The 12,878-nt window shown below is 40.9% G+C and overlaps 1 protein-coding gene across 3 annotated transcripts; it reads right to left on the reverse strand.

The window, feature by feature from the left end:
• Positions 1 to 21: 21 nt before the first annotated feature.
• Positions 22 to 12,462, reverse strand: arhgap22a (Rho GTPase activating protein 22a). 3 transcript variants are annotated; one of them, XM_080481317.1, is made up of 11 exons: positions 12,257 to 12,462; positions 11,888 to 11,987; positions 5,466 to 5,662; positions 4,683 to 4,770; positions 2,946 to 3,074; positions 2,594 to 2,804; positions 2,370 to 2,502; positions 2,195 to 2,268; positions 1,725 to 1,846; positions 645 to 1,620; positions 22 to 564 (listed from the first exon to the last, which is right to left on the reverse strand). In XM_080481317.1, the coding sequence occupies exons 2-11, from the start codon at positions 11,937 to 11,939 to the stop codon at positions 345 to 347; spliced, it is 2,202 nt and encodes a 733-aa protein (XP_080337443.1). In that variant the 5' UTR covers positions 11,940 to 11,987; positions 12,257 to 12,462; the 3' UTR covers positions 22 to 344. The 3 variants fall into 3 exon arrangements, with proteins under 3 accessions (XP_080337443.1, XP_080337444.1, XP_080337445.1); XM_080481318.1 differs by lacking the exon at positions 12,257 to 12,462 and having other exon boundaries at positions 11,888 to 12,181; XM_080481319.1 differs by lacking the exons at positions 11,888 to 11,987; positions 12,257 to 12,462 and adding an exon at positions 9,324 to 9,673.
• Between the last annotated feature and the right edge of the window lie 416 nt (positions 12,463 to 12,878).

Consider the following 12,878-nt stretch of genomic DNA (forward strand, 5'->3'; position numbering starts at 1 on the left):
ATCACATGTAAGATGAAATACCTTGTACAATTAATAAGGCTTTTTCTGGTGTCAAACTGAGGAATTTAGTCTATATATGATTCACCACATAGCCTATAGTGTATGATAGGGATTTTTTTTTTTTTAATGGAATGACAAAATGAGAAGTACTTGGTCCAGAGGAGTTCCCATTTGGCACCGGTGCTGGTCGCTGTAGGCACAAGACGGCCATACTAAAGAGGGCAGGGTGGCAACTAGTACTGCACAAGAGGTATTTGGTCTTCAAAGCTTTGGGGCTTGTTGGTCTTCCCAGTATGTGAGCTGCTCCTCCACTGACAGACCGGGTGAAGGCAGGTTGGTCAACACTAGTTGATCCGTGGTGCACCTGTGGTCAGATCTCCAAGGGTCTTGAAGAATTCCTCCATCTCTCGCTGAAGGAGAACATTTCGATTTTCTGCATCTTGATGAGCCCGCTCCGAGTTCCTGAGTCGGATCTCCAGCATGTTGAATTTTTTTTTTTCCTGGTCCAGCTCTTCTTCAAGGCGGGTTACCTGCGACTTGTACTTGGAACAGGATTCCTCCAGCCTCAAAGGAGAAAAAAACAAACAATTAATAGTTTATCTTAATTTGATCCAGTTTTTTTAAAAGAAGTGTCTCATACTTACTTGCAAATGCTCATTTCATAACTTGCCCTCTGTTTCTTCAGTTCCTGCTTGAGTTCGGTCAGCATGCTTTGGAAATCATTTGTTTCTTCAAGATCGTCCTCATTCCCACTTCCGCTCTGATCCAAAGTATCGGGACTGTCCCCCACCTCTCTGGGTAACTCCTCACAATGTTCTGATGTCTCTGCCTTTTGGCTTCGCTCCGGCTCTGACAATGAGATCTCAAAGGATGTCCAGATGGAGGAGGCCTCAGCAGGCAAGCTTAGACTGGATGGGGCAACATTGTCGTAGGCAGACAGTCTGTGGGATTTGTGGAGGGCTCCGTGAGATAAGGGTGTTCGGGTGGAATCATCATCAGAGTCTCTCTGCGAGTCCTTTAGTGAAAGAGTGGCTTCTTTAAGGGAGAGCGTTGAGTCTTTTAGTCTTTCACCCGATGAGGTTGTTCGCCTGTGAGCTCGGAGGGACGACAGGCCATTCATCAGCCAGTTGCTCCCGCCAGCTGCTGACACATCCCCCGCCGATCCCCCAATTTTCCCCCTTGGCCCCCCAGAGGCTGCGTTGCCCTTGAAAGAGCACTTCCAGGAAGGTAGTGCCTTGGACTGTTTACTGGGGCTAACAGCTACTTCACTTCCACCTTTCAACTCTGTTTTGCTGTCTGCTTTTTTGTCCACCTTCTCCTCTGTCTTACTTTTGCTCTTCCCTTCAGTCTGATCGTCCTCACCGTTTTCTGATGTTTGGCCCGGTGCATTAAGCTGGCTGTCAGTAGAGGGGCTTGAAGACTGGAGTTTTTCTTGAGGAGTTTTAGAAGTTGTATCAGTGAGCTGGGGGTCACTACGATCTTGTGGTAGCCACTCCACTTTGCACCGCTGGATCTCTGGATGTTGTGCAATCTTAGTCTCCGTGTCTGGATCTTCTCGTTGGTAAAGTAGGGAGTGTTCACTGATCAGCACAGTCATCAGGTGTTGCACTTGAGAACTTCCTGTTGGTAGAAAGAAACCACACAGTACATGAGGTGTCTCATGGCGTTGATTCAAAAGCATGTTTCTTGGCTGCAAGTTAAAATATGTGGAGATGATGTCCAACCCTCCATCATGGTAACTGGATCCTCCACTCTGGCCCGAAGGATATTTGGTCCAAACACAGTAGCCAAGTTCTGAACACTCATCTTATTCTCATTGGAGTGAGACTGAACTTCATCCAGAAACCTGAACAGAAGGAACACATAACAGAATTTAAATCAGTAAATGTATCAATGCTGCATATTTAAATCAGAGAAAATAAAACTACTGGATAAGAGGACTTAGTCATAATTGTAGCTGATGTGTGGGCTAGGCCTCGGTTTTATTAAACGAAGAGGGCAAAGAAAACATGAAGAGGCAGTGATGTCACTCTTCCTTGATGGCCAAGATGTGGGTGTAATTTGTGTTATTTTTCTGGTTTGACAGGCTGACAAGTCATCAATTGTGAGGCAGTGAATAGAAAGGCAGCAACAATGAACTCCATCATAGTCACATCGGTGACGACTGCTAGACCACAGGAAACTGTGTGCTTACTTGCAGATGTATTTCAGGAGGTTGTAGTTGACCTGAGGAAGGGATGTCACGTTTTTGCCTAGTTCAATGACACCCTGAAACAAACAAACAAACAAACAAACAAACAAACAACATATGACCTCAAAGACAACCGTTTGAAACACATTAGTCATACTTCAGCTTGATATTGAAGTACCGTTTCTTTATCCTTGGTGAGAAGCTGAGCGCACGAAAGAAACTGAGTGTACTTCGAGAATGGGATTATAGGCTCTGGCAACTCCCTTATGTACAGCTTTAGCAGTGATGCCACTGTGTGGACATCTGTGGAACTGAAAGAGAAAGAACGAGCGTGTCAAAAAGTTCTGTTCAACACAGGGCTTAATGCTGCCCTATATAAACCATCACCTCCCGCTGCCTCACCTATCAAAAACAGGTTTCTCTCCACGGTCAAAAGCATCCTGCAGTTCTCGAACATGATTGGTCTGTCCAGGAGCCCTGAAAAGGCCTTCCTCGTTCAGTCCATGTTCGCGTATAAAGCACACGCACTGCTCAACCAACACAGGGACCAGTCGCTGAGGGCCACACTGAGCCTCATACAACATCGTCTCCTCTAGATGCTGACCAAAGATACCTGAAGTCACACAACGCAAAAAAAGGAACAGCAGGTCAATAACAGCATCTCATAATTCTTGTGTGTACCCGGGAGGATAAAATCCTCTCTGTCAAGCTTGGAGGAATGTGTGTGCATATACAGTATATCAAAGTATCACACCTCCACCCAAAGGAGCCCATATGGCCCTACGTATGGCTCTAACCCAATCTTCCATATCGCTCTGAGAATTGGCCATCAGCAGGAATGATTCGTGGCTCACACCAGTCCGATCCTTTTCTCCGGCTCCTCCTGGAAGCACAAACATATATCATTACTTTCTAAATAAATATGGCGAAATGACCTCGAAACAACTGTGTTTTTCAATTGTGAAATCATAGATACAACACATATCGTTTTGGCAAAATGTAATTTCTGAATTATTGTGACATCTGTAAACAAGTTAGCCTTACAAACTAGAAATAGCTGCATCCGGATTTTCAATAATCTTATCAGCTCGAGCATCCCTTTTAAAGTACAAAGACACAGCCCTACAGCTCAGCCTTTCCTTTGACTGGGTACACACAGTTTGATACCACCGGTTTGACATTTGGCTTTGACATTTACTGTAGTTCATTTTAGCTCAGCTTTGACTGAACTATTAGATATCTTTGAAATTTGAAATTTATGCTTTTGAAGAAGTGAAAACAACATTAAAATTGTTGTGAAAGGACAAATTCAAAATTGGGCATAATCTTCATTTTGAATTTAAGACAAAAGTCTTTGAATGTGATTTTGGTATTAACTGCATTTGTTTAGAAAGCATATTTTGCATTTACTACCGAGTCCTTTACCGTGGCGCATACTGTAGTGTGTTGGCTGTGAGAGAAACGACCCAGAAAGACTACTACTCCCAGGAGATACCAGCAACTGCACCATTCCTCTCATGCTCTTTCTGCCCACGTTTTGTTTTCTCTTCCTTTGTGTCTTTCTCTTCTGTTATTCCACAACCTAATGTAGTGACACTCAACACTATCTCATGCTTACAAAGAGTATTACAATTATAAATGTCTTATATCAATAAGTTATTTTTGAAGCACATAGGTGTGATTTCTAAATTTCTAAATCCCTATTCAGAAAACTGCATGCCGAGAACAGCTCACGAGAACGGGCATCTTGAATTGCTTTATGATGATCAAAGTTGGTTTTCATGCAACTGTGGAATAAACTGACATGGTAGTGTTGGTCAGGCACACAAAGAAATGCCTGGGTTGTTATTGTTTGCATGAGCTAGGGACCTTCTGAGCATCTGGGATGGTCGTGTATGTTTACCAAAGAATCAGTCATTACTCAGGCCAAAACAACTGAAATAGTACACCAAGATGTTAAAATCTTGGGAACAACTGTACAGAGACGGACTGATTTACAGAAGGTTGATCTTTCCTTCTTTCTTTTAAAGCTGTCTGATCTATGTCCTGCTCATATCGGCTCTCCTGACTGTAATCATGAAACAGTTGTTGAGCTATCAGATGGATGGCTGCGGTAATCAAAATCCTTTCTACTGTTCTGCATATTTCATGTACGTAACTCAAAAATAGTTATTGATCTCCGTCGGTTTTAGCAAGTCATCATTCTGACTCTGGGTCAACCCACCTCACACAGAAAATATTACCTGCTCTATGCAAAGTGTTGTCACAACTTCCAGCGACAATAAAAATAAATATCACCAAACTTCACTCCGAATCTGCGTCCAGCTTTGTTCTGGTTGTCTTTTTGTGAAAGACATTAACAAAAGATTTAGTGAACCCACAGCTTTTTTTTTCTGCTTGGCACTCTGAAGTAAACAGATTGCTCAGCATCAATTGAACGAGGCTTATCCGCTTGGTCATACACAACAGAGTTGTCACCAGGCCAGCTCACCTGGAACAATTTCAAAAAGGTGGCGGCCAGGCTCGTCCTGATTGGCAGGGACCTCATTGACCTGACTACCCTGAAGAGGAATACAACCCTGCAGGAGAAAGACAAGGAAGGTGTGAGATAGACAGACTGGTAGACGGGCAGTGGTTTCTCAGTCGGACGTGTAATGCATGTTAAACATTTTAGAGTTCTGAGTATGCCGGACTCCGGGCAGCTATCCAACTGAAGAAGGTAATGATGATGGAGGGGGGGATGACTCAGGGAAACATCTCTTCATCTACTTATCCCCCCAGTGCTTCCTGATGCACTTGTATTTCAGATCTTTCCAGCATAGAGAGGGTTAAAGGTCAAATACTAAGTGCTTACTGCAGAACCACAGGGCAGCTAGTTACCACATTATCAGTGTGTGTCAGGGCAATAATAACACACAATGCCTCTAATGGAGAATGTGGAAATGCTCTAATGGAGGCTAATTTTTAAATGAAAGAGAAATAGATATTTATGCAATTGTAATTTGACAATAAAAACATAATGTAGAGTTTGTGGCTTCAAAATCTTGCAGAATGGCTCTGACATTGATGTTATTAGCTGATTTAAGAAAGTGAAAACCTTGTTATCAAGGTTCGAATATATGTAATTAGTTGACTGGCCCTTGGTAAAAATCACTTAGATTAATGAAGCACGAAAATGGTTTGGCCTTGAACCAAAATGAATCCAGATACATGACACAGTAACCCTACAATAGGTGACCCCCTGTAACCCTTGTAAACATAATCTTTTCGACACCTGTGCCTTGCTTTCATCCTGGTCCTTGTAGAAATAGAGAGCTTCGGTCCTCAGGACAAACCAGCGCAGCTGCCAGTTTTTCATGATGCTCCGCTGTCTTTTCAGCCAGCCAGCCTTCAGCGCCTTCTCCTGATCCAGAGGAGAACAGGGCCTGGACAGCCGGGACAGCTCTCCAAGCACCATGCTCTTGGATCGTGCTGCATGGATACAGACATTATGATTAAGTGAAGGAAACTGACCTTTGAGGGTAATAATGAGTGTAAGAGGGAACAGGAAATGGAGTGAGTTAAAGACAGTGAATATGTGTCATTTTGGGACATTTTCCATCTTATTTAGCTGATACTATAAGAGAGGATACACAATCATTATTCACAGAAGTCCCATTTGGGTACAGATAAGCCTGCAGGCTCGACCATGCATGCAGAGTTCCTCGAAGGCAACGCCTCCATTTTGCAGCAGAGATACTCTGCTTTAAAATGAAATCCAACTATCTATTGCAGCATATTTTATTATATATTTTGGATATCAACGAGGGTGTATAGTATTTTTCATGTCATCGTACTTCATCATAGATATTTATGCAATTTGACAGTAAAAACATAATGTAGAGTTTTGTTTTTAATCGGGCTACACTTTAACTGGCACACACTGATTACAGTTATAGATTATATATTAGCATCTGTGTGCCATAGGTATAGAGCAAAAACAGCCACAGTAGAGCAATCACTGGGGAGTCGGAGAGACAGAGAGAGAGAGAGAGAGGGAGATAAACAGAAGGCAGAGGTGGAGGAGAAAAGAGAGAAATCAATGGCGTTTTTCTTCCTGTTAATTGCATCTCACTTTCTGCTGAGGACAGCAGGGAAGGCATCTGTAAAGACCTGAACCAAAATCTCTTCTTCCATTTTTCTCCAAGTCTTTCTTTTGCTCTTTCCTGCTTATTAGCTGTGTCCAGACTCCTCGTTTTGTTTCTACCTTTTCGTGTGCCTTTCCTTTGTGGAGTCATGATTGCTGGCAATGAAGAAGGCAAAGTGACCACGTGCAGGATGCATTAACAGACCAGCGTGCTGACAGCAAAAGCCACCTCAGAAGGTTCTATAAATACAGCAGACATGACTACATATTTTATACCTCTCACAAAATCTAACAAGGGGATAATTTACTGTTGGTGAAGACCGATTACTGCAACAGGATCAAATTATTGTTTTCTTGTATATTTAACAAAGAGGGACACCTTAGCTGAGTATTCAACAAAGAAGAATATAGACAAGCGGACAGGTCCAACATGTTATTGTTGACGGTGGAAAAGCAAGAAGCCATATGGACCTTCTTTACAATGAAAATAAGTTAATTTAACCAACAAAAGCAAGATAAAGAAATAAATACAATTACTGAACCATTAACAAGTTTGTTTCAGATTAATAGTCTTGATATAAAAAGAGATATCTATAGCCCTTCATTTTTAATCATTCTGGGGTGGACCCCACAACTCCAGGTAACCCCTGAACCCCTAGCGCCTAATAACTATCTAGATACACTCCTGATATAGCTACTAAAGACCATTTAGGTTAGTGATAAGTTTCCTCGTGGGAACTACATCTAGTGAGCGCTGGTAAAAAAATGTATTTAGTTCTTACATTAAGACATTAAGATGGACTCTGCATTCAAAAATGAAGCTGAAACAGCTTCATATCAAAAGCAAAGTCACAAATTCTTTACTGATTTCATTATGACATGTTTAAGCATTTTGTTAATTCTATTGGTTTAAACTATTGTTCGATGAAGCTAAAGTTGATTATTTTTGTTTAATCTTATTTAATCTTGGACGACACATATTGGTTATTGGAAAAAACAAGAAAATGCTCAAATGAATAGCTGTTGTAAATGCATGTGAACTAGATTAAAAAAAATAGTTTTACTTACAATGTACAAGAGGTATGAGAAAACCTGAACAACTCAAAGTGAATCAGTTTAATACCACTTCAGAGCCGATGTCCTTGACTGCATGTCCACTGTTGAGGAGTCGAAAGTTAAAGTGTTCATTGTGTCAGATCATAATATATTTACATAAATTTTTAATGACGTATTACTGCAGCTCTAAGCGATTTGCTGTTTGGCAAGGGTAGAAAAGGAGTTCAACTAATTTGTTTACAGCTGGGAGGTTTAATCAATTGGAATGAATTATTTCAAAATTCATTGTATTGTATCTACTCATACTGAGCTTATTTCTTTTTGATTTAGATCATCAATACTCTGAATGATCTAAAATAACTGTCAGACCTAACAACTAAAATTATGTATTTGAAATGTGGATGTGCAGAACATCAAAAGCATCGAAAAATAAAATGTAAGGGTAATTTAGTTAAAGTTTAAATGTTCAATGGCACCAAAATGATGCATTTAATTTGATATATGATTCTTGTACATTTGTGATATATCGCCTATGGATAACAGTACTGTACAATAGTTTTTGTTGTTTGTACAAGTTTTGATGATGGAAGTGTTTAAATGCCATTCCATTTTTCTGGTAATTTTGTATCTGTACTACATTACAAAAAGATTGTCTTGCTGAAAAAAGTCCATAGTTCATTGAAAGTATACTTTTCTTTTAATCAGTCAAACTGTCATAAAGATAATAGAGGCGTAATGTCTTCTATGATATCTCTATATGATAACTCTACGCTTTCAAACGGCTCAGGATTCAGGTCTGATGCTTCAGCTCTTCAAGGCACATCAAGCTCAGCGATGCTGTTTGAATTTGTCCTGAATGATACTGCATAAAAGGGTCAGAGGAGAGCCGAGCTACGAATCTAATCAAAGGAGAATACCATTACAGCAAATGAGAGATGGCAAGCACACAAGACGTGGCAAGCAAACCGGAGTGGCCACTGCACTCTCCAGTAACTGTGTTCATGAAGGAGAAAGAGGAGACATTTCTACTTCCCATCATGTTTTATGATCCTTGTCCATGATAAGTTAGCACAACATGTCTATGCAGGTTCTTGAAGCCAATATAAGGGGATACTTTGCTCTGCTGAAGCCATTTTCATCCACAGTAGTGAGGTGGCAAATTGTCCCAACTCCTCCATGTTGTGTTATCTAGTAACCACCTGCTGTTAAGAGTGCGGCAATTATTTAAACTCTGCATCAAAATAAGATCAGTGGCAGGAACTGTCCTCAGATTTACAGCTTCCATATTCATCTTCACTCAGTCATGTGAGAGGCATGTATACATGGTGCCCCAACTCTGGTAGTCACAAATGGATTTTGCCCTGCATTAGAGGAACTATGTTTGACAGTCAGCTGTTGTGATTTACCAGAGTAGAGGGTCATGGATATATCCCATCTAGAGTCTGTCACCTGCCCAAAACCACACAACCAAATAGGGAACGAACAGAGCAGGAGTCTCGTGGCTCAGGTGTGAACATGTCAGGTGGATGCAGACCATTGTTGGAGGGAGAATGATCTGTCCAGCAGCCATGTTTAGTACAACAGACAGATTCTCCATCAGAATAAAATCTTAGAGGAATGAAGATGGTGTAATTGGTTGAGGGAGACATGATGCATTACATCATCCTGTAGTGGAGCCTGTTAACTCTTAGTGAGCACTGGGCAGAGTTCGAACTCAACACTGGTCACTGGGATGCAGAAAGACACCGGGATGCAGCTTTAGCATCATCCTCTTGTCGATGTCATAATCAATGAGAGCTTAACATATTGAAGACAGCAGGACAGATGAAGGAGCACTGCCGACAGCAAGTGAAAGAACAGAGGGAAAAAGCAAGACAGCTAATGAGAGAAAGATATGAAATAGAAAGCACAGAGGAGGGATGGAGAAAGGGGAGGAGGGAGTGTGCTTACCCCGGCGTGCCTGTTTTATCTTGGGGCTCAGCATGGTTACCGTTGCTGTGCTGCTTCCATTCACAGAGACATGACTGCATCCCTCTGTTCACACACTATCCCTCTCTCTCTCACACACACACACACACACACACACCCACACACACACAGACAGACTCACTCTGCACCTCTCGCCGCTGCCTCGCCCTGTTACTCCTCATCTTCCTCGTGCATCCCCTTCTGTTGCTTACAGTCTTTGCACATGGACTCCATCTGATTTCATACTCACACACATGCACACACTTCCATGCACCTAACCACACACTCTCCTCTTCTGGCTGGCTTCCCTTTCGTCTGCCTCCCCTGTCTCTGTCCCTCTGCCCAGCATGCTGTTGTTCTCACATACCTAGAGCCCTGCCCACTCTCTCTCTCTCTCTCTTTTTCCTTCTCTCTCTCCGCCTTCTACTGCACAGTCTCAGTATCAATTTCTCACATCTATAAATATGTCCGGCTATGTGTCCTCTGTCTTGTCACCTATTTCTTTTTATTGACTCCCTCGTTTCTCCACAGCCGAGGCAATCCACCAACTGCTCTTGGAGATTGGATTATGGTCACATCTACATCTGAAGTACAACCTCAGATCAATGCATTTCATCTAAGTGACTTTGCCAATACAAAACGTTACATGCAGCACAAGTTGATATGAGACTGCATCATCAGTTTGCATCTGTTCTATGTCCAGACTAGCAGGCTAGTCAAGTGAACAGCATGATGAACTGATGAAGTTACTTGGAAAATGGGCAAAATGTCTTAAAAGACATATGGCCAAATCCGGTTGACTTGATTCAATTCGATTCAAGATTACCCTACCTGAGACATCTATGAGAAATTGCATGGATGTCTTTGTCAAACATACAGGGGTTCAAAGTCTTTCTTTCTTTTCTATTTAGAATGAATGGAATTAAATAGTAATCATCATAATGGGACATTGTCAAAATGTTAATAAATTCTTTGTGTTTTTTAACAGGATCGAGTCTCTGTGTCTGCCTTGTGATCAACTGTCCAGGGAGAACCCAGCCTTCATAGTCATACTGGGATAGGCTGCAGCGTTGCATGATCCCAAGTTGGAGAAAGCAGTATTGAAGGTGGATGGATGGAAACTGCAAAAGTACCAGGAGCAAATGTAGAAATATGCCCATAATAAATTGTCCACTGAATATATCTCCAGACGTTTGGAAATCTGTGGAAATTTGCAACGCTGAAAAATAGCGGCTCTCTCCAAGCTGAAGAGTTGAAAATGAACCTGCTTACAAAACAAGGAAAGACCATAAAAGGTATCAAAGCATTTACAATTTGCAATTTCCACTGTGTAAAATGTAGGAAGGTTTAGCTGATGCACAAGTGGTGAAGCGTCACTCCACTGTGCAGCAATAATTCAGTGTGAATAAAGAATCCTCTGAAAACTACACCTGGCACATCATTATTCATTACAAAAGGGTTGCAATAGGTTGAAAGAAATATCTTAATTTAAAAAAAAAAAGTGAATTATTGAATCATAATCTCGAGAAGAAGGTTGAAAGAGTTAAAAATCCATTTGAAGAAAAATACTAAATGTTCTGCAAATAGGTGTCATGCAGTTAATTGATATGCTGAAACATCTAAATAACGTTCCAAAAGATAGATAAAAACTATTGATCACCAAAACAAACTTTAGCCTTGTTACATGATGTTATATGAATGAGAGAAAACAGCATAAAATGATGTGATCTGCAAGGAGGGTAAAAGTTCCTAAATGAAAAACAGAAAGACTCGTCTGTTACAGAAACCCTTTCTTCATGTAGGGTCTGAAAAGTTGGCACATGCTACCATTACTGCGTTTTGTTTTCTACAGTGATGCATTACAAGACAGTGATTTGACAATTACTAAAAAAAAATATTGTTTTGAATACAAGTTTGCTGCAGGGTTTGTTCTTCCTCTTTTCATTAAAAACTTTAAATCAACAAAATATGTAATATACCCTTCTGGTGCCTGGATTTTTAGATACAATAGCCTAATCCTTTGCAAATGTATGGAAATGTACAGCGTGTACAGTACTCATGATTGGTAAACAGACTTAACAAGACCAAATGTTTAGTTGAGGGGTAGATTCCTCTCAGTCACAATGTAAAGCTGAAAAAACTCAAGCACATGATATTCTTGTTTTTGCTGGTTCCGAAGACAGAAACATTGATAAATTCCAATATCCAGGATGCAGGAAAAGACTAAAAGGCAGTGCAGAAAGATAAAGATGGCTTAAAGGGAGGACGGAGTTGTGCTCCTTCGCTCACATGTGGGAGAACTTATACACTGCTGCAGTTAAGCTTTTATTGTAGTAAAACCAGTAAACAACATTGTATATGGAACAGTGGTATTATTATTTCATAGAGAGAACAGAAATCACACAGAGAAATATGGGATAAAAAATCTGGCCATTAGACGTTCTTGTTATATGAGCTCAGTTAACAAACCACAAACACAACATACTATCTCTTTGCCTGATACAAGTTTAACTACATTACTTAGTAAACAAACAATTAAACTTTACCTGCCAAACTCTTTGGTTTGTCAAAGAATAGATGAGTCCTGGATGGTTTCATAGCAGTGAATCCAGCTGAACAGGGTATCCTTCTCCTTCGGGGCCATTTCTAAAGGCATGTCTCACACACACACCCACACACACACACACATACACAAACACACATACACATTCCCGGTTCAACAATGACAATGCTGAAATCTCAAGTCTTCCACTTCCTAGACAGTCCCCATGAAGCATACAAAATGACATTCACATACCAAAAGAGAATGAACTACTATAGTGTCCATCAACAACAATGACGTATCTCTAAGAAACGCTGACGTTAACAAACTCTGATAAAAGGAAGGAATTAAATGTGGTCATGGGACAACTTGCCTCGTCATCTCGGCCGGGCAAGCCGGACAGCTCTGAGCCTGGAAGCAGACTTTCTGTGCAGCACACACACAACAAGACATCACATAGTGTGAAGCAGCTGCTCTGACAGGTAGTGAAATAAAACACAGGTGCAGGATCTTCTCCTGCAGTCCTCTTCTTCACAATTTGTAGCTCGTCTCTCACTCAGGGAAGTGAGCCGTCTTGATGGAGAAGTGAAAACTGCTGACTTTTTGTAAACTATATAATGTGTTTCTTCTTCCGATGTGGCTACTATATGCTTTTTTTTAGTGTGTAACGAGAAGAAATTCAGCCCTCTGGCAGTTGGTAGTTTGCCTATGTAAATTAAGAGATGAGATCATAAGCATTGGGTGTGAAGACTTCAGAGAGAGACGGGGGAAAAAAAAGATGGGCCATTCTTTTTGTTTATTTTTTTTAATAAAATGTCCATTTTAAACATAGTTCACAGAATAAAAATATGGCACAAATGAGGTCTCATCTTGAGAATTAGAGAAATGGAATCATCACAGACAAAATATATTAGGACACATGAAATACAAGTGGACGTCAACAAGTGGCAGCCGGCAAAGAACGACGACACTCAGTGATAGAGAAATACAGTAAC

Source organism: Lipophrys pholis (genome assembly GCF_963383615.2).
Source record: "Lipophrys pholis genome assembly, chromosome: 15".
NCBI classification, from domain to species: Eukaryota; Metazoa; Chordata; class Actinopteri; order Blenniiformes; family Blenniidae; genus Lipophrys; species Lipophrys pholis.